Source organism: Pezoporus wallicus, unplaced genomic scaffold (genome assembly GCF_028554395.1).
Source record: "Pezoporus wallicus isolate ANWC-B61680 ecotype Strahan unplaced genomic scaffold, APGP_CSIRO_Pwel_v1 scaffold_13239, whole genome shotgun sequence".
NCBI lineage: Eukaryota > Metazoa > Chordata > Aves > Psittaciformes > Psittacidae > Pezoporus > Pezoporus wallicus.
Genome location: NW_026642052.1, coordinates 7,646,732 through 7,669,418, shown reverse-complemented (window position 1 = coordinate 7,669,418; position 22,687 = coordinate 7,646,732). Strand labels below are relative to the sequence as shown.

Sequence of the window (22,687 nt, the reverse complement as noted above, 5' to 3'; positions counted from 1 at the left end):
CATTAGTGTGAAGACAGTTTGAATTGTAAGGGTTTTTATAAGGTCACCATCACCATTTTATTTATTTATTTTTTTAAACTTGGTGGCTGCAACGTGGTAGCTGGTTACATGGGTTCCCAGTTATCCTGTTACAAGTGACTAAGCAAGTATCTCAATATGGCTCTGCATCAGTTGTAATTATTCTAGTTTGCCTAAGTCTTCTGAGGCCTCTCCTTGAGATTTAGTATTACTGTTCTAGCACTGAGTAAAAGAGCAAAGAAAAAGGAACAAAGAGGTAAAGGTAAATGGAAATATATCTGCTTTTGTGAAACAAGCTTTCTATGGAAAAGACAATACAAATACTGAAGCTAATAGGCCATAAATAAGACTAGGAGAATAAAAAAATTTGTATTATGTAGAAAGTACCAAACCTATAAAAATCTTTTAAATATAACCTGCACATATACTACTGTTTTCTTTCATAACTGTATAGTAACTGCTTCTATCTTCAGTACTCAGATGTCAGCTTCCATCTATTACATGACATTTATTTTTTCTTGGCTCTTCTTCTAACACACAGTCTGGGTTATTCAAACAGATTTCTTGAAAATGTACTTGCAGTCCCAGTTGTGATCACCTAGAGGATGTAGAGAGGGAAGGAGCGATTTAAGAACTGGGATCAACTGTGAGGCTAAAATAACTTTTCCCTCTTAGAAACATTATGGAAATATAGCTTTTGGAAGAACAATGGCCAGTGTATAACTAAAACTGTTTGATGTCAATTTGTATGTAAAATTGTTCAATTACTATGTCCAAAGTTAACCTAGGCCAACCTGCATAAACAATTCTAAGTCTGCACCTTGTGATTTCCTCCAGGCTAGAATATAGACAGCTTCCATAGTAAGAAGTGCAGCCTAGCTGTTGACCAGTTTGTGGGTGGGAGAGGCCTTTGTAATGCATAGCCACACTACTGCTAAAGAGTAGAAGAAAAATGTCTGGGTTTGGTCATGCAGTGAGAAAGAGTCCTTGTGTGTTCCTTAAATAGCTCTGGAAGTCTGTATAAGGTGCATAATCTGGGGAGCTTCCGTTGAACATGTCCATTTAATCACTATTCTGTTTCATTCATAACAAAGAACTTCATAGCGTCTACTGTTCATATGTGGTGAGGTACACTTTCTAATGTAGATAGGCTTTGAAAATGTGGCAGACACTGAGTAGTTTACACTGATAAAATAGTTATGTAAAACTTAAATCATAAAGTTCTGTGAGTGCTTGAAGAAGACTATTTAAAAGTTATGAAGGTACTCTAAAGACTTATTTTGGATTTAATAATCCTGGTTTAATAGTCTTTTAAATCTGACTAAACCTGTAGAGACACTTAAACAACATACTGGAAATAACTCACGAAGTAATGGTTTCTGAATTGCCAAATAGTAATTACCTTTTCCAATTTCTTTGACTTTATAAAGAGTTAGTAGGGTACCTCACTAAAACACTTGCCTTAGGCCTTTGGCCCATTTATGACTTCTCTTAAGACTATCTTAAGACAGTGCAGCAGCACTACTAGCTCCATTCCACTTTCTGCCTCCTGTTGGAGGAGTGTAAATCAGTGGCTTCTAAGACCAGGGCCATTATTCAGCTATCCACTTCCCTTGGGATCTTAAATTCCATCCCATTCCATCCCGTGGCTGCTGTGGCCAAGGCCACTGTTAACTGGTTGCGTCATTGATCCGCTCTCCCTTAATCATGAGTAGCAGGTCTAGCAGAGTGCCTTCACTATTGAGCTTGTCTGCCTTGATCAAGTTTGTCCTCCATTCACCGTCAAAATTTCTAGGGTTGTTTCTGTGCTGCCATATTGTATTTCCAACAGATGTCGGGGGACTGATATTTTTCACGTGAGCCAACGCCTTGACTGTGTGTTATTTTTTTTTGTTTTTTGAAGGCTTCATCTGTTGATTGGCCAGTCTGTAACAGATGTTCACCATGATGTTCCCTGGTTGAATCCTGACCCATGGATTTTTAATTGTCATGTGGTGTGTTCCACACTAAAGCTCCAGTTCAAACTCTTTGCAAAATATAAGCACTGTCCTTGACTTTCTCACTTTTCTTACAAGTATCCATTCACTGTAGTTCTCCAGTTGTCTGAACTGTCTCACCATACCACATACTCCCAGTAAGATTGTTGCGCACTCTGGTTTATAATCCCTTGTGCTTGCTTCCTGTGCTGAATGTATTCATGTACAGCTGCTTAAGATGTGTTCCTGTTTATGCCACCTTTTCAGTGGAACTGTAAGATCTTTGCTGCTGTGTAGTCATGTGCATTTACCCTCTTTGCCATTCTACTTTCTAGGTGTCGGCCTCCACTTCTCTAGCAAACATAGTTTGAAGCCCTTCTTAAGAGGCAAGCCTGTTGGCAATGACACTTGCATCATCAAATGGATCCTGTCTCTCTCAAGCACTGTGATGTTGATGTTGTAAGAGCTGAGGTCCTGCCTGCAGCCATGTGGTCAGATGTTGATCCGTGGAAAGTGTTTGCTCCTGTCAAAGCCTTTCCCCTGCATCAGCACGTGGTTCTGGTGTCATTCACTATTGTCCCTGGACTCCTGTAGTTAGCTTTGATCTGCTGCAGATCTTCTTTGGCAGTATCATATGAGGTGGCAGTGAGATGGACAAATTGCAATGGCTAAATGAACCATAAGAGTTTCTCTGTAACATTCCAGATTTGGACTATGGGCAAGCAGCAGAGCTTTAAGGACAGCCCAGTTGCTGAGCAGAAGTCTTCACCCCCCGGGGGTCTACAATTGCCATCACTTATCACTTCGTTTTAGTGACATTGGCCGTGATCAGGCTTAGATGCCAAACCTGATAGAACTCTTTCCTGTGCCGCTTGCCTCTTCAGCACCTAAATAGCTACCAAAAAGAGAGAGCTCCCTTCCTGTGGTTGTAAGTCACAACTCCCAGCCTTCCTGGTCCTGGGAGTCCTCATCCTATCCCTGAGTGAGGAAAGCAGTAGGTTTGGTGAAGGGTGGTTGTGGAGCATGGGGATAGTTAATGTAGGGGAGAGAGCTGTTCATGACACTGTTCGAGAAAGCAAACTGTATAAACTTCTGATTGGGTTAAGAGCCGTATCATAAATTTCTGCATATGAAGATTGTTAGTGTAACCTAAGGGTTTTGTGTAATGAAGAAAGCTGATCTTACAAGAAGTAAGGCAAGTAACAGAAGAAATTTATTAGAGGTAAAGGGAGTTTGATATATTGAGGTATTACAAGTTAATAGAGCCAATGGTGTTTCTTTTCAGTTTGGGGCTATATGTGTCAGGGCTCAACAGTAGTTTTGAAAGGTAGTTTGAAATCAAGTGCTCAATTGGCCACAAAAAGAAACAAAAAAATTGTGTAAAATGAAAGCAGAATATTTATTTAATCACAAGAGATATAAGCAAAACATATTTCTGACCAGTATCTGTAGGCTTTTCAGGTTCTGAAGAGTTCCAGAACTACTACTACCATTTGCTTTTGCATACTGTCTCATGATGTAAAACAGAGGTTTATTGAAATGCCTGTGTTTAGGTGGTTATATTTTATGAAACCATCCTACTGCATGTTCATCTGTAGCTGTACTAGAAACTATCTTCATTTTTAGGCTAAATCAAAATTGTATCAATGCTGCTGAAAAGCAGAACAACAACTTTGTAGAAAACTGCACAAAGTGGAAGTAGTACACATCTTTTCTGGGAAAATTTTAGAATAAGTGCTGGAAAAATATGATCTCTGTTGTTAGGCTATATAAGTAAACTGTTTTAAAAGAAAGTATCTAATATCCAAACCTGAGGGAAAAAATTATCACATCAGGTATGTTAAAATTATGGCTCTACGGCAAAGTTCTGTGAGGACTTGTAAAAGAGGCATCACCTTGGATTGGTGGGGTGGAACTAAGTTTGGTGAACTAGCAGACATGTGGGGCGGTGTGTCCTTTGCTCAGGAAAAAGTACACTGTGGGTTTTAATTGCTGTCCCTAATACAAGCTGTATGGAAGCCTGTTTGGAAATTGCATTATTCCTTAGCAAGCCTGTGTTTCATAGAACTAGTTTTTCTGTGCTCATGTTTTTGCGTAGGCAGGAGCAGGCAGTAGGACAAGCAGATATGTTTAAGTACAAAAGTAAAGGCAGAAACAAGTGACACCCACCACACTCGGGGCAGGAGAAAAGGTAGGTGTCTAAAAAACAGGGAGGTTTTGGTTGCTGACTGGAGTGGTAAACAAGCTTCCTGTTTGATTTAAAAGCTAGTAAGAAATGGGAGTTAGTGTTTGTTCTTTTGGAATACGTACAACTGTCTCCAAGAGATACTTCACTCATTCATGTCTTTACCCAGTGACGGTAACTTGCAAGAACCTAAGTATTAGTTAGCTGCTGAGCTAAAGTGGCTTGCAGTTTATGACATTAATGATCATTATAATACACATAGCGTGTTTTCTGTTTCCAGACTGTTGTGTTTGGGGAATTGCTGTCTTAACCTGAGACTTCTTCATCTTTACTTCTTCATCTCTCTTGGTTGTTGTTTATTTTTTACCATAACCCTTTGAATCCAAAAGAACTTGGAATTTGTGCAATGCTAATAGATATGAATTTATATTACTCTGAATCTAAGAGTCAGTGGATAATGCTTTAAGGTAATTTTTAGTGTATCCTTGGGCCTTGGAATTTTGCTTTTTGTAGGCTGTGTTTAAAAAGTGTATGTATATATACATTTGTGAGGCTTGATTTTGTCAGCTTGTGATCTCACATAGGACTATATTACAAAGAGAACAGGAAAATTAAAATAGAAATAAATAACCTTTAGAGCATTAAAATGACAAAATAATACAAAACTGAAAGGTAAATTTCAACCAAATGTGACCCGTCAAGCTCAACAGCACCTATGTGTTAAGGTAGCTTCTCTTGTCTCCACTAGGATTTTAATATATTATTTAATGTGCTGCTTAAGATGTGGTATGTATTTATTCTTCCTTCCTTAAACTAGTGTACAAGCAATCTAAACCAAAAAGTAAATATCGTTTTTCATGAGAGCTGTATGTCATGTTGCCTTAGAGGGCTTTATAGCTAATGAGCAGATTTTATGATTCTAAATGTTCTTTGTTGATAGTAGTTGTTTCCTGAACATATTAATATCTTTTATGTGATGTAGCTAATTTACAGTACTTTCTAAGACTATTTTATATTTGCATCTTTAATGTAAATAGGTCTTGAGAATGAAGAATGAGAACCTTCGAATGCTGCTTTGATTTATCCTCTTAGTTGAAAATAAGCTTATTATTTGGAAGGAGAAAAGAGTGGACACTTGGAAACTGTTCATATATCGAGCAAAACTTCTTTTGATGACGATGATGTAAATTCTCATCATATTTCATGTATCAGTCGTCATTCATCTTCAGGGTATTTGTTGGCTTTTTTTTTTTTTTTTTTAGATCATTTGCTTTGCTCTGTCTCTCTAGTTACAGTATGTGATTTTACCAAATACCAAAACAGATAGCTGGTAAATCTGAAAAATAATTGGATTTATTTAAGCCTCAATTTTAAAAGGTTTTTGTACAGATATGGAAGACTAGAGTAAACTGTTATGGTAGCTGAAGCAAAATAAGCGTTTTTTTTACATTTGTAGAAATACTAGCGCTCTCAGATTAGGTAATTTTGAGTGATCGTGAATGAGAAGTTTCTTATTTTTTAAGGTTTCTTCCTCCTTCCCCTCCCCCATGATTCTAATTCTCAGTGCCAGAGAGAGACTACTTCACTTCTGTAGAGCTATGAGGCTAATCCTCCCGTCTTTAAGATTCTGTGGTAGTTATTTTAAGTCTATAAGGAGGTTGTTGGGGCATGGCTTAATAGGCTGATTGTGTGCAGATGGCAATTGCCTGTCTTATTTTTATCTTCTAATTCTGTTGAATAGTACTATAGTGGAAGGAGTAAATATTTGTGTGATAAATGTAATGATTTTTGGAATTGCTCTCAGAATTTGGGATACATGCTGCCAGTGTTCTTGGATTTGCTTTCTTTAAGAAACTTTTGATTTATGGTTTTAAATGTTTCTTTTGTTTTCAGGTTTTGAAAGTATTTTAGAAGGGCTTTATGGACCAAGGCTACGAAGAGACCTCAGTTTATTTGAAGGTAAATGAGTCAGCTCTAGTGCAATGGCCTTTATTTATGTTTTCTTTTAGTTAAAGGTACTTTAATGTATGTATTCTAAGAAGAAAATCATCAATCGTTTTTCTTTCTAATGTTTATTTCATCATGTTCTTGTTAATGCTGAGCATAGGCAAAGCACTAGGTAAAATGGTACCTGGGTTTTGTTCCTGTACAGGGAAATTTTGGATTAGCTAAGCTTTCCTGAGAAGCTCTTATGGGAAAGATCTACTTCCTACTTTTTGCAGCTCCTACTTTGTTTCTTTGGACAGCTTTTAGAAAGGGAAGGCAAGCTGCTCAGCTGCCTATTGACATTAATTGGGAAATGGAAGGTAGTGAATGCTAGCTTGGGTTTCTTGGTCAAGAAAGTGTAAGCTTTTTATAGGTATATTTTTAATATCTTTATATAAAAAATAAGCTTTTTCTTTTAGTATACCTATATTTAAGTGTGTGTGTGTGTGTGTGTGTATATATATATATATATATGTAAAAGTGTAGATATTTTTCCATTATCCTTATAAGACCTAGCCTGGTTTTGCTGGAATAGCTGTCAGTAACACCTGATCCCTTAGTTAAATATAAAATGATTTATCCATCTTTAACAAAAGCAAAGGAGGAAAATCCAGCACAAAATTTCTTTGAAGTGTTCTGTCGAGTTCACTTTTGTGACTTTAAATAGTGTTTTGTTATCGAGCCTTCAAAATGTTCCATTTAATTTCTTTAGACTTTATTATCTGATAGTGTAATTTGTAAAGCATATAACCTATATAGAATCATAGAATACTGCTAGTACATGAGGCAGAGTGGGCATATTCTGTTTGTTTGCTTACAATAGGTTTGGAATGACTGCTTTAACTTGGTTGTGGTTTTGTCCTCTTCATATTGTGCAAGTTCTTTGGCCTGCATCATACAAATAATACAATATTTTAAAGGAAAAGGGGGAGAGCATGGAATACTAGTTTACTGATGTTTTAAGAATATTTTTTGCCACTTAGGTTTATAAGCATGTCACTAGTCAGACTTAAAAATATTTAAGAAATGTGTAAATTTGGGTTAAAGCTTATTTCCATCTGCTGTGATAAACAAGCATGTTACTGCTTTGAAAAGGAAACAGGGCATTGCTATAACAGTATACAGTATCTTTTTCTTTCTGCTTGTAATTCCAGTGGGTTGCTATGTACTGGGCTGATTAATGACTAAAGCTTTAGTATTCCTTCTGCATCAAAGGATTTACATTTTTGAAAGAAAACTCAGGACACTTTTTTTCCTTTTCTGTGAGGAATCAGAAAGTACTGAGCTAATAGACATATTGCGAGTGTTATAGCTGGCGGAGCCTGACAGCACGCGATTAGGTGTACGTTGCTCCTCTAGAGTTCCTGTATGCATATATTTGAGCTGTCTTACGGGAAAAGTTTTAACTAATGCTGTTAAAAATTTCTTGTAAATTATATGCTACTGCTTACAAGCTCAGGAGTGTTGTGTCCAGGAAGTGCAGCAGGAGGGCTGGGAGACCTCCTTGGATGGATAAGCAGCTGCTGAGGAAACTTAGAGGGGAAAAAAATGGCTTATAAAAGGTGTAAGCAAGGACATGTGGCCTGAGAAGAATACAGGGATGTTGTTTGGGAAGCTAGGGACCAGGTTAGGAAAGCTAAGGCCCAGTTAATATTAAATCTAGCAAGGGATGTGAAACATAACAGGAAGGGATTCTATAGGTACATTGCAAATAAAAGACAGACTAGCAACAATGTGGGCCTTCTCCAATAGCTATGGGGAGAACTGGCTACCCTGGATTTGGAGAAGGCTGAGGTACTTAATGGCTTCTTTGCCTCAGTCTTCACTGGCAAAGGCTCTGACCACACCACCTGAGTCTTGGAAGGCAGACACGGGGACTGTGAGAAGGAAGACCTTGCACCCACTGTAGAATAGGATCTGATTTGAGACCATCTTAAGAACCTGAGCATACACAAATGCATGAGACCTGATGAAATCCATCCACGGGTCCTGAAGGAGCTGGGGAATGAAGTCGCTAAGCCACTGTCCATCATATTTGAAAAATCATGGCAGTCAGGTGAAGTTCCCGACAATAAGAAGGGAAGGGGAAAATGGATGACCCAGGGAATTACAGAGCAGTCAGTCTCGCTTCTGTGCCTGGCAACATCTTGGAGCAGATTCTCCTGGAAGGCATGCTAAGGCACATGAAAATCAACAAGGTGCTTGGGGACAGCCAGCATGGCTTCACTAAGGGGAAATCCTGCCTGACCAATTTGGTGGCCTTCTATGATGGGGCTACAGAACTGATGGACAGGGGTAGAGCAGTTGATGTCATCTACCTGGACTTGTGCAAAGCGTTTGACACTGTCCCACACAACATCCTTGTCTCTAAATTGGAGCGACATCAATTTGATGGATGGACCACTCAGTGGATAAAGAACTGGATGGATGGACGCACACAAAGGGTTGTGGTCAATGGCTCAGTGTCTGGCTGGACACCAGTGGTGAGTGGTGTCCCTCAGGGATCGGTGTTGGGACCGGTCTTGTTTAACATCTTTGTTGGTGACACGGACAGTGGGATTGAGTGCGCCCTCAGCAAGTTTGCCGATGACACCAAGCTGTGTGGTTTGGTTGATACGCTGGAGGGAAGGAATGCCATCCAGAGGGAGCTTGACATGCTTGTGAGGTGGGCTGATGCCAACCTCATGAAGTTTAACCACGCCAAGTGCAAGGTCCTACACCTAGGTCAGGGCAATCTCAGGCACAGCTACAGGCTGGGCAGAGAAGAGATTCAGAGCAGCCCTGCAGAGAAGGACTTGGGGGTGTTGGTTGATGAGAAAATGAACATGAGCTGGCTGTGTGCACTCGCAGCCCAGAAAGCCAACCGTATCCTGGGCTGCATCAAAAGGAGTGTGACCAGCAGGTTGAAGGAGGTGATCCTGCCCCTCTACTCTGCTCTCATGCAGCCTCACCTGAGTATTGTGTACAGTTCTGGTGTCCTCAACATAAAAAGGACATGGAACTGTTGGAACAAGTCCAGAGGAGGGCCACAAGGATGATCAGGGGACTGGAGCACCTCCTGTCTGAAGACAGGCTGAGAAAGTTGGGGCTGTTCAGTCTGGAGAAGGCTGCATGGAGACCTCATAGCAGCCTTTCAGTATCTGAAGGGGGGCCTATAAGGATGCTGGGGATGGGCTCTTCATCAGGGACTGTACTGACAGGACAAGGGGTAATGGGTTGGGGAAGTTTAGATTGGATATAAGGAAGCAGCTCTTTACTGTAAGGGTGGTGAGGCACTGGAATAGGTTGCCCAGGGAGGTTGTGAATGTTCCATCCCTGGCGGTGTTCAAGGCCAGATTGGACAGAGCCTTGGGTGCTATGGTTTAGTGTGAGGTATCCCTCCCCATGGCAGGATGGTTGGAACTAGATGATCTTAAGGGCCTTTCCAACCCTAACTATTCTATGATTCTATAAAAGATGTGCTATTTACATTGCTTGCAGACGACTTTTTGTATTTGATGCCACAATCAGTTTGTCCTGTAAATTAAATTAATGTTTATGGAAAATTTAAATTTTTTTTTTTCCAATTTTCATGAATGTGCATCAGGAATATTTCAACATTTAAATCCTGTTTCCATGTTTGACACATCTGTAAAACTGATTTTACTGCTGGAGTAACTGCAGAAGAGATGGAGGACTGCTAGGTTGGGATGCCCAGGTTACCTTACTATTTTTGCTTCTTTTTTATAGATACAGTCTGTAACTTCAATAATACCATTTGAAATTGCTATGTTTTGTAGAAGCCCAGTAGAGGTAGAACTCACAGTATAAGATGCAAGGCTATTTCTGATTTGAGGTCTGAATTGATTTATATAGATGTATACAGAACTCTTGAGTAAAATTTGTTACAGATTTTGCACAGTTGTAATTTAAGTGCCACTTTTCACTTTCCAGTTATTCAGTCTATGATACAAATTAAAAAATTGCCTTTCATAACAAAATAAACAGTTGGCAGAATCAGAACCCAAGTTTTTAGACTCTTGGCAGTATCTAAATCATTGCATCTTTTAAGGTGTCCATTCTTCTCATCATAAACACTGAACCAGTGCTGGCAACATGCAGCGTTATGCTCTATTAGCAGGAGTATGTTTCCTCGAAAAAATCTCAAGAAATTATATGGGTTACTTATCCAGAAATGTGTGAGAAACAGCTGAAATATGTGCTGCTTAGCTACAACAGCATTTTTTCACTTACGTTGTTGGTTTTACATATTATTTGTAGCATAGAAAAAAAATAATGTGCATAAAATGTTACGTGACTGTGTTAACTGATCTATGTCCTCCTCATTTCTTTCCTGTAATAGTATTTGATCTCTAGATTATTGTATTCTCTTGAAGTTGCTTGAGATAATAATTAATTGTAATGGCAAATTTAAATGGTAAAAATTGCACTTCATAGAATCATAGAATAGTTAGGGTTGGAAAGGACCTTAAGACCAACTAGTTCCAAACTCGCTGCTGGTCTCCAGCTGGACATTGAGCCATGGACCATAACTCTTTGTGTGCGGCCATCCAGCCAGTTCTTTATGCACCGAGTGGTCCACCTATCAAATTGATATCTGTCCAATTTAGAGACAAGGATGTTGTGTGGGACAGTGTCGAATGCTTTACACAAGTCCAAGTAGATGACATCAACTGCTCTACCCCTGTCCATCAGTTCTGTAGCCCAATTATAGAAGGCCACCAAACTGGTCAGGCAGGATTTCCCCTTAGTGAAGCCATGCTGGCTGTCACCAAGCACCTTGTTGTTTTTCATGTGCCTTAGCATGCCTTCCAGGAGAATCTGCTCCAAGATTTTGTCAGGCACAGAGGTGAGACTGACTGCTCTGTAGTTGCCTGGGTCATCCATTTTCCCCTTCTTGAAAATGGGGGTTATATTTCCCTTTTTCCAGTCATCAGGAACTTCACCTGACTGCCATGGTTTTTCAAATATGGTGGCCAGTGGCTTAGCAACTTCATTTGCCAGCTCCTTCAGGACCCGCGGATGGATTTCACCAGGACCCATGGACTTTTGTTCAGTTTTCTATGTTTTTTATTTTCCAAAGAAAATACCTTGTAAACATCAGATACAATCTTGCTTAGAAGCCAGACTGAAATAGCCACCATAGACGGATAGTTACCTGAAGGTTACAAAGTTTCTCTTTTGTTACACTGAAGTTCTTACACGTGTACCTAGGACTTACCTTGGTCTTGCCTAAATGGTTCTTGTCACCTCTGTTACTCAGCACCTTATTTCTTTTTTCCCTGACTGCTTTGGTACTGCAGCTCTTGGTTGCAATGGTGTAAAGTTCTATGTCTTGGCATCTGACCTTGATCATCTCCTGAACAGGCTTGAGGCTTCTTGTGTCATTGAGTCCTTAAGGCTTTCTAATCCTTTGCTTATGCCCATTTTCAGCTAAGTAGATTCACATGTAAATTGTTATTCTTGACATTTTACTTACAGATACTTAGCTTAACTGTTAGAAAGCTTTTCCTCTGATCATCTGGTTTCTGTGTGTTTTCTTTTGTGGGATATCCTCGTATGGACAGAGGAAAAAGGGTCTTGTGAAAGAAAGGCAGCTCTCATTCTTTTTCTGCCAGAGAAAAAAACCCTCTTTATACACAACAAAAGGTTTATTTGAGGGTGTGTTTTGTTTTTTCATTAAGTTGTTCTGGAATATCTATATATGACATAATGGAATGAAAAATTATATTAGAAACATGAATCTATGATATTCAAGTTTTCATTAAATTAAGAATGTTAAGAAACATGATAAACATCTCAGATATTCTTATATACCTATCAGAAAACAGTACTGCCATATAAAAAGAAAGGGGAGTGTTTGGTCAGAATTGTGACAAATAGCTGGAAAATTTATTGGGACATTATTATAATGATGCAGAAGATGATGAAAAGTAAGGGTTAAATTTTTTAAGCCATCTCATTTATATTTACTAGGCAATTATTTCACATTTTAAGAGGTAAATGGAGTCTGTTCAATACTGATATCTGTATTAATGTGTTTAATTCAGCATGACTCCTTGAGGAACAAAAAATGGTTTGGGGAAATAAAGATTTGAATGGCTTAAGAAATTAAAAAAAAGTAGTAGTTTTTGTCAGAGCTCACCTTTTTATTCTTTGTGGGATCATGGTTGTCTCTGAAGTTAAAAACTAACACTGGTCTCAGTATGTTTTCTGCAGTGGTGACATGACATTGTTGGATGTCAGGGATTTGATGTATCTGGTATATATCTGCTGTCTAATGGCAGTTTTGCTTAGCTGACTGTCGTACTTAAATGTGGAATGCTGTACATAGTTTATACTTCTTTAAATAAATTTAGTATTACTTAGGGCTAATGTTTCTCAAGGTTTGCTTTTTTGGCAATATACAAGGATTGCTCTCTAGTTAGACTTTTAGCAGTGGAAATTCAGGATTCCATGGCAGAAGAATTTCTCTTAAAATATAAATTATGTTTTGGAGTTACGCACAGGATCCCAGCATCCATAAGCAGACTTACTGAGGTTGCAAGTGAAGCTGCAAAAACACGAATTTATTTATGAAAGAAATAGTGTGGGTTATTTTCATCTGTGGACATCTTAAAGGAATAAATGTAATAGGCTGAGACAGCTAGATTAATTCAGCAGCAATAACTCGTTTTGTTACTGCCCAGTCAAGAAAAATCTCATGTCTGTTTCTTACCATCAGCTGTCCAACCTGTCAAATTGCTGTTTTGCATCCCTGGAAGCATATAATATATTGTTAATACAGAATTCTATTCTCAATTAGTATTTTAGAGCTGAGTAAACTAGATTTAAATAATAATACAGTTATTTGGGTTATGTTCACACTCATGAAGCTCGTTTTTGCAGATTCATTTTATTTCTGATGGTCCCTCTATGATAATGCATTTAAGAGAGAGTAAAGGCTCATCAGTTGTTGGGGTGGGGGAAACAACTCAGCAGACAGTGAGGTCAGAGAAGAGGGTAGGGAGGTGCTGCGGGCATCAAAGCAGAGAGTCCCCTACAGCCCGTGGAGAGACCAGGTAGAACCTGCAGATTGAGGAGGACCATATCAGAACAGATAGCCACACTGCAGCTCGTGGAAGACTCCACACTGAAGCAGGTGGACATGCTACAGCCCATAGAGAGCCCATGCTGAAGCATGCTACTGTCAGGAATTGCAGCCTGTAGAGAGAAGACCGTGAAGGAGCCCATTTTCTGGCAGGAACTGTGGGCCTTTGGAGTAATCCCTTCCTGAAGGACTTGTGCCCTGTGGAAAAGACACACACTAGAGCAGTTCATGAGGAGCTGTAGCTGTGGGAAAGACCCACACTGGTGCAGGTCATGAAGGCTGGTGGGAAGGACCCCACGCCAGTACAGGGTAAAAATGTGAGGAGGAGAGGCAGACAGGAACTGTTATTAACTGAGGACAGCTTCTGTTTCTTATCCTCCTTGCACTGGTTGGGATGGGGAAGAAGGTAGAAGAGTAAGGAATGAAGCAGTGAAATTGAAGCCTGGGAAGAAAGAGTGGTAAGATCATTTTAGTTTTGGCCTTTCTTATCATGCAAATCTATTTTTATTGACAATAAATGCAATTAATTTTCCCCAAATTGAGTTTGGCTTGCCTGTGGCAGTAACTGGTAAGTGGTCTCCCTGTCTTTATCTGGATCCACATGTTTTTCAACCTTATTTTCTCCCTCTGCCCTGTTCAGAGAGAGGCTGCGTGGGGGTTGGTAGCCAGCCAGGGTCAACCTATCACAGTGTGTTACTGGAAGTAGGTAATCCCAAGAACCTCCCTGGTAGAACTGTCATTGTAATTTACTGGTACAGACAAAAGTAAGAAACATATCTGGTAATTAAGGTCGGGGAGGTGTTAAGTTGTAAGTGTATGAGCTGGAAATGGATGGGATGGACAGGGCCTTGGTGTTGTAGTTAATCAGGGTCATTCACTTGCCAAAATGCTGCATCTGTGGGAGACTCATGCACAACTTAGGATACTGTAGGAAGAGTATTGCCTGCAGTTTAAGGAAGTCTGGTAAAAGAAAGGCATCATCTTGACGTCTTGGTCACCTGTGTTCAGGAAGTGGGTGTTCAAGTGAGAATGGTGCAGAAAAGGTGGTTGCAGATGGAGTGCAGAGGGTTGAATCTCATGAGAGAAAACTGGGTGCACTACATTAGCCTAGCAAAATGAAGTGTAAATGGCATGTAATGATACTCTCTACAAATACATCAAGGTGCTAAATACGTAAACAGTTATTGTTTGCTTTTGTGACATTGTTCTTATAAACTGGAATAACTTGCCATGAATAAATTTAAACAAGAAATTAGAAGGTTAATTTTGATTATTAGCACAGTTGATCTGGGACAAGCTTTAAGGCAATTGGTGGCTTGGGAAGAAAACAGTGTATGAGGTGGAAAACTTAACTTTTGAAGTGGGGCTTAACTTGCTTAAGGAAGCATTCAATAGGAGAAGACTGGACTTGATATATGCATTCTGCTTAAGTTCTACATTCCCTCAAGATTAAAGTACACCTTCTGATAAAACATACAAAGTTACTTGAAAGTTTTCTAAATAAATCAAGTGCTACAAGTGAGTATAAGGGTTTGTTTTACCTACAGTGATGATATCAAGTCAGTTAAAATATTTTAAGTACAACACATGTAGGAAATGAGGAGGAGTCTTAATTCTAGCTTAGTTTACAAGTTTATACACTTGTTTAACACTTTGCACGGTGTTAAAATGAATGTTGACTGGAATTCAGAGATTTATTTACAGTATTCAGATGCCTTAAGTAACTGTGATAGGTAATTAATTGAAATGTCTGAGTTTACCTTTCCTCCTAAAAAGGTGCCCTTTATTTGAAAGTTAAGCTATGTGAGCTAGACAAGAAAGAATTGAATACTGACTATATTGTAGCAATAAATGTATATTAGATTATGATGGAATTTATTTAAGAGATTTGGAGGCTGTGTATTTTGTTCTCAAAATCCATTTTTGCTTGTTTAAAACATCTAGCTTTTTTTTCTTCTTTTAAGACTGTGAGCCAGAAGAGCTAACTGACTGGTCTATGGATGAGAAATGTTCCTTTTGTAATTTACACAAAGAAGCAGTCAGTGTAAGTATGAACATGATATCAAGCATGACTCCCCAACACCCAAGTTTTTGTATGAAAGTAGGAATCGGAGAATTGAATTTTGCAAATAAGTTAATACTGCATTTTGACTCAAGATATATTTGGCTATGAGAGGGAGTGAGATGGTTTGGTTCTATTGTAAATATATTTTTAGTGATTCTTTTACTCAATTTTAGCTCAATAATGTAATTGTATATCATACTACCAGTAGACAAACTTCTGAAAGATGTTATAATCTTTGTATGTCTTCTAGGATCGCGCATCAGTTATCGGTTCTTCACAGTCAACACCTACAGAGGAACTGTCATCTCAGGGCCAGTCCAACACTGATAAAATTGAATGCCAAGCAGAAAACTATCTAAATGCACTCTTTCGAAAGAAAGGTAATAAGCATGTCTTTTATATTAAGAGAAATGACACAAATCTAGAAGAATCAAATTATTCAGGGTTTACTTTAAGTAGTTTTCATTTATCTACTGAATGTCATTTCTCTTTATTCTTTGTTTTCCTTAATCTTTTTCTCTGCTTACTTGAGTCACCAAGGGAGGCACTGCTCTTCCTATTTAGTGTTTCTGTTAGTACTGTCACATTGTGTGTTATATTCCTGAATCCCTGTTATTTTATTGTTTGGTTTGGGTTTTGGGTTGTGTTTTGTTTTTTTTTTTTTACCATGACCTGCTACTTTATTTTTGTGCCAAGTTCAGGTGCCAATCTCTGGAATTTTAAACATGTAAACATTTCCTGTTCCTAAACTTTGACTTCTAGTTTTCAGCAGGAAGACTGTTTTTAGGTGAGAGAATGTGTATTACAGATTAGAAAATGGTATTTGAGATCTTCTCACACAAAACCTAATACTTCAGATATATCCAAGTCAGAGGTTAAAACTTCTTGTCAAAATATATAGTCAAAGAATTAAAGAGCTAATTTAGTAGATCTTGTTCTTTGGCACTCTGCATGTTATAGCAGTACATGAATGACTGACAAGTCAGCTTGGCTCATATAAGTTAACTAGTCACTGTCACCAGAAGCAGAAATAACTCATTTTCTTCCTTAAATTTCTGTGAAAGCAGATCTACTCGGTAACTACAACTTCCACAGGTTTTTCTTAGGTTTAGTAGATGTACTTGGATGTCAAAATAGCTGAGTATGAATAGGGTGACGGCCTTTTCCTTGCTCCAGCAAAGAATTAGAGTGTGAGCCATGTTCTCTTCCTTCATGTAGGTGGGAGAGCAACCCAAAGCTAATTTTCTCTTTTACCTTGCTGTAGCAGGAAGAGATTACTGTGCCCTTAAACCTGGGGGGTGCCAAATATTTTTCTGTACAGGGCATCTGTGTGTTCAGCCTGCATTTTGCTTTGGGCTTTAAATGGAGTGCAACAGCATTTTGAGCCTGTCTTTGTTCCTTGGATTTCTTTAAAACTTTTTCCATTTGAAATATCCAGTGAAGTTGCCACCTCATTATTTCTGAAATTCTTGTATATTCATCACAGACTCAGTTTCATGGCATATCCCTAGGCAAATGTTTTAATTCCTTCAAATTTCTACTTTCTCATATCTGTTCTTGGGCTTGATGTACAGTGTTCTTCAACATTTTCCGGCTTTGTGCTTCTGCTGGAGATACTCCTTGAGAGGAACTTTTATCATGGGAGAAGTGAAACTTTGCATGACCTTACTGGAGTGAGTGACTTCTGTGAAGTTTTTCACAAAGAGCATTTGGCTTTTAGCATCTCCCTTAGGTTTTTTTATCTGCCAGATCAGTAATGCTAAGTTAAAAAGGTTTTGTCTACTGAATAACAAAACCAAAGTCTTTTCCGATTGTTTTTGTGATTCTCTGAAGGACTTGTGTGTCCTTATGTAAAAGGTACTTTCTGCACAGTTTTCTAAAAATATTCAGTTCAGATTCCAGTCTCTTAAGTTGTTCAAATGATTGGAACTGAAAAGGAAGAAAACCCCTATATCTACAAGGGCATGTGAAACCAATTTATGAGGTATTTAAGTAATTGTCTTGGCTTTATAGGAGGAAGATGAAGAGTTTTGCCAAGTCTGCTTTCTGAGTTTTTGTAAGCTTTTTTAGATCAACTTGGGGAAAAACTGTCAAAAAATTTTAAGTAATTGTTTAGATAAGGAACAGTTTTTATAACTGGTACTAAACCAGATACACATACACACACATGCCCCCCATTCCTCCTCTGCCCCTAGAGAAAGTAGAATCCTTGTCTGGCTGTGTTTAAAATAGAAGTAACACTTGTTTCTGTGTTTAGATTGCTAACTCCTTAAAATCATATACTGTTTCTTACTATTGTAAATAGCATAGATTTCATTTGGGCCCCCTGTGAACAACTTCTAAGACTAGTGAGCAAATCTGAGAGTTGCTTTTATTGGTCTCACTATTCTTTTATTTTAGAACAAGTTAGTGTGGGGCTGGGGTTTGTAATTTTCAGGCTTCCTTTTAGGTGAGGGTTGTGGGGCTTTTTGTCATGAGGAAATTATTCCAAAAGATCTCAAAACTTGCAGCCAAGTTATATCATTGTCCACAGTGTGCAATCTTCAGGCATTTATAAGATGAGCAATTGTCTGTAGACTCTTAGACAAAGATTATTCCTCTTTCCTCTTAAGAGGATGATAGAATTACTGCCAAGATGGTAAACTAAGTAACAGTCTTTCTCTTAGAAACCTGTCTTACCTATGTATAAAAGACTAGTTTTGTAGATAGGGGTCTGTAGGAAACTCCTGCCCTCAGCAGGCACCTCAGTTAAAGCCAAATTAATTTTTTTTATTAAACTTTGATTGTTTCCATTAAACAATATATCTGAAACTCAGATACTTTCTTGCTAAGCACGATATTTCTCTTTACCCATTCAGTGTTGAAAGCAGAGTAGACTGTGATACTTTTCCACTTAAATAACATTAAATTCCACCCATTTTTCTTTGTCAAAGAAACAATTACAAGGAAAAAACATTATGTGCTTTAAAAAATACTTATTAGTCTTGTTTTTTTTTTCTCCCCTGTGACTATTAGTGTTGCATATGTGATCATCATTACATGGCAGAACTGAAGCTGTAAGAGCTAGATCAGACATTTTGATCATGGATAACTAATTTTCCTGGTTCTGTATGTATTCACACTGTATGTTCTTCAAAGCTTTTTTCCATGCAATATTAATGTGACCTTTTAAAACAAAAATTAAGGGAGAAGAGGGGAAAAAAAAGAAAAGGTCATTTAAATACACTGATGGTGAATCAGGTTTTGTCTTCAGGACATGACCTACCAGGAGAAGATGGAAACCTGAAAAGCTTTTGCAGAAATTAAGGAATTGAGGCACAAAACTGGAGGGAGAAGATGGTCAGGATGACTTAAATCTTTCCAGATTCTCTGGGCAACTCTGAGTATGTTCAGTGCCATATTTCCATACCAAAATAATTTCCCTCCAAGCTTTTTGAAGTTTGTTTCTAGGTATCTGTTTCCTAAAATATTTCCATTCATAACTAGGGCTTTCTTACACCATAGCGCATACCTGCATTTGACTCCGAGTCCTCCTGTTCATTGCTAAGTTATAGCTCAGATACACAAAGATATCACTTGCTGATCATGCTTCTTGGACAGTATATGTCTAATTTGGCAAGCCTATGAAAATGTAATCTTGCACACAATCTCAAACTACAAAAAAGTGTTTCTTTCTGAGGTGTAGTTTTGAGATGTATTTACTACTTAATCCAATAACTGCAGTTCTTTTTTAGTTAATTTTAAGAAGTCCTGTCAAAATCTGAAAGATTTTCTGTAGGAAGTCGTGCAGTCAGTTTGTATGACACTGCTGTCCCTTTTCATCAAGTTAATCAGGAAAGAATGTTTAGCAGGATTTCAGCTGCTTTCTTAAGGAAGTAAAACATACTACTTTTGTGTTGACTGCCTGCCTGCCAGTGTTGCTGTCTTCACTGACTTCTGAATTTCTTGGTCATCTTCCACTGGGTTTAAGAAAAACCTTAGAGATATGCATGTATGTAGAGTAATGAACATGACTATCTGAGAAGAGAACGGAAAAATTTTGAATGTTGAGCAGAAGACTAGAGTGAACTTGGCCCTTATTCCTTCTGTTGTTGACCAGTCAAGTTAACTAAATTAATTATGATACATGGCTTAGAATAAATTGCTTTATTCTGTTTTTAACTTGCTGGTGATCTGGCAGTGAATGGGACAAGTTTACAAGTAGAGCTAAGAATATTGCTGGGACAGCTCCGTTGGTGTCTGTTGAGGCAGGGTTGTTCTGGAAAATGTGGCCTTTTTGTGAGAAGCTGGAGTGAATATAGGAAACATGCTGATGAGTAACCAGGTGTTTTTAGTTCTGCTACTCTCACAGCATGATTTTAAGCTAGGAGGGCAATTCACTGTTGATTTCCAGTGGTTTTTGGTGTAGTATCAGAAGAGAAATTAAGTCACTATTTTGATTTTCTAATGAAAAAAAACAAATACTGATTTTCAAGAAATAGAGTACTATTGTGGAGCACTGTTTTGGGAGCATTTAATTCCTTGCCCATTGTCTTACCAAATACATGTGTAGGTCTGAACTATCACTTAAATTGGTCGCTACATTGTGCGTTGCAGTCTAATGATCACGCATTGCATTAATGTAGAGAGTAGTTAAGAATATGGATTTTAATATTAAAACTACATAAACTGAGGAAGTTTCAATCCTAAATGTGAGCTTTGAATTAAAATAAATCATTGCAGTTAGTCATACACATTGTCTTTATTACTGCCTTCTCTTGCATTCTGTCTGTAATTGGACAATCACAAACAGAATGTATCAGATTATAGCATAGAAATGTGTTACTTAGCCTTCTTTTATCCTAATAATATCAGGAGATCTACAGTGATGTGAGAGAAACTAGTGGAACATCAGAGCTACTTTTTATTCCTGATTCCTGACTGTTCTGCTGGGTTTGAGGTTGTATGTATGTACATACATAATCCATGAAGTAAATGCATATGCCTCATGTTTTAAATCTATGTTTTAAATCTCATGTTTTAAAACTATGTGAAAAAAAAGAAACTTAGATGTAGGCATGTAGATTTAAAGTTTTGTAAGTTGCTATATTCATGACTTCTAATAAGGCATCCTAGCAGAAAAACTTTCTGGGTCATTCAAAATATATCTGGTGCCATCTGCTGATAATAATTATTTGCTAGTGATACTAAGCTCAGAGACCTAATACTTACCCCAGAATACAGTAAGTTGTGTTTAAAAATTTTAGGTGACTAATTACGAATTTTCCACGTGTAGTGAAACTTTCCTACCATGAATTTAAAATCACAGGTCTCTACATGCTTTCATTGTATACTTGTATAATAATATGTACTTACAGCCTTTGAATGTAAGTAATTAGACTTTATATAATACATTTGAAGTATTATGTTTGTAGTACGTGTACCCTAGTCTGGTCATTCAGGAGGTTTATATTGATAAGACATTATGTAAAAGTTGCATTTACCCTTAAAAAGTTTATTTTCTTTCAAAAATGTACAGTGTGTAAAAAGAAAATGGCTTATGAAACCATGTAACTTTTTCTTCTTTGAGTATCTAACATCTTATTTCTGGTTATATCATTTGGAGAGCTGTGAGAAATTATTTCCAACTTCAAAATACTTTAAATTACTTCTTCCTCATAATAAAAATTATGTATCCCCAGCTTCATCCTCTATTAGGAAGCAAAGCATCATTAATAGGAATAAATCAAGATCAGCTTTCCAGTACCCCTGAGGAGGTTACTGAGAAGACAGGGTCAAAGTCTTTACAATGGTGCACAAAGGGACAGTGAAAGATAAGAAATTGAAACAAGAGGCTCCTTTTTGTGTAAGGAAAAGTGAGGGTAGGTAAGAAAGTGGAACAGGCTACCTGGCAAGGTTGTGCAGTCTCTATCAATGGAAGTATTCAGGACTGAACTAGATAAAACCCGGAGCAACATTCTTTGATCTGTTTCAGTGGTCATTCTTGCTAGTAGATGTATTGGCATAAAATGCTTGAGCAAATATGCTGGGTGATACTCCAAACTACCTATTGGGAAATTTACACTTTGCATGCAAACATCTACCTTATCCAGTCATTTTGGTTTCTCCACTTCCCTGAAAACAAAACTCAGTTTGTCTCCTGTCTTACCTGTTTCAGAGTATGTTAAGTATCCCAGTAACTGCCACCATAGCCTTTGGTGTTTCTTTAAGGCAATCCAGGCTGACCTAAAAGCTGATTATCTTTATCATATTCATACTTACCTTAAATCTTTAAATCCCTGTCTCTTCTTGGTGAAATCTGTTTCATTCATTACCTGTGAACTCAAGGATGGGCAGTGGTTAAAACATCAAAAAAGATATTTTTGGTTTGTGTTTGTGTAGAGTTGAAAGAGAAGGAACAGTGGGGTAGTGAAACGAGTACTACTACTACCACTTTAAAGAATAACATAGATCTTTTGAGTATAGACAATTATGCTTGTTTTGTGAAATAAAATATTGCAGTCATCAATGCAGTTTTACACTGATGAATAACACAGCTTGCTTTAAGTGAGTTTCTTAATTACATTGTTATTTATGCTAAGTATTGTTATTTATACATAGTTACTTATGCCTTATTTTGTTGATCTTTCTGGCACTTATATTTGTGTTCAGATCCTTTTCAGTGATTAACAAATTTGGTTTCAGCTATGCTTAATAAGATGTTTAACTTTCTTCTAGCTGACAGATAACATTAAAATAAATTCATAGGTATCGTATGTTTGATCCTTTTTGGCTTTTTTTGAAACACTTCTCTCCATGGGACTCTTAGACACACAAATGAAAAATAAGGTACCTGCAGTTTAGAATAGGAAATAAAGCTTTTCTGCCAGATGTTTTTATTGGTAGAACTTTGAAAATGACCTGAAAATCCTGTGAGATTTTACAATAAAAATATACAACTTTATTGTAAAAATTCAATTGCTTGTATTGCTGCAGTTTGTATGGGACATTTCAAGTAGCATTGTATCAGTTTTGACATTGCTATCCTGATTCTACAATGGGGATTGTAATCTAGTACATAGGTAAAACAAATTTTGTCTCTTTAAGATCAGCTCCTCAAAAGTGCAACTGTTCTGTTAAGAAAGGGACTAATAAATAGTACTGCAATTGAATTATTTTTGTTATAGTTGTTCTTTGAAAGTGATTTAATTATGTATTAATTCATAGATTTATTTAACTTCTACTGTTTGTATTCAGAACTATTTTCAAAAGTGAACATGTGCAGTCTGCAAGTGAAAATTCAACTTGCTTGCCAGCAATAAGTACCGACTCCCATATTTGCGTTGTAGATCTACCCACATAGTTTTACTTGCATGCTATGACAGAGG

At 37.7% G+C, this 22,687-nt stretch overlaps 1 protein-coding gene across 12 annotated transcripts in view; it reads left to right on the top strand.

Moving 5' to 3' along the window:
- Positions 1-22,687, top strand: part of LCORL (ligand dependent nuclear receptor corepressor like) — an 84,116-nt gene that overhangs the window by 21,503 nt on the left and 39,926 nt on the right. For 8 of the 12 annotated variants that reach the window (XM_057426825.1, XM_057426815.1, XM_057426826.1 and 5 more), the window contains 3 exons: positions 6,073-6,138; positions 15,220-15,299; positions 15,571-15,700. In XM_057426825.1, the coding sequence (XP_057282808.1) occupies positions 6,073-6,138; positions 15,220-15,299; positions 15,571-15,700 (276 nt within the window). Of the gene's footprint in view, positions 1-4,574; positions 4,647-6,072; positions 6,139-15,219; positions 15,300-15,570; positions 15,701-22,687 lie in introns of those variants that run through there. The other 4 variants (XM_057426821.1, XM_057426822.1, XM_057426819.1 and 1 more) reach the window with 2 other exon arrangements.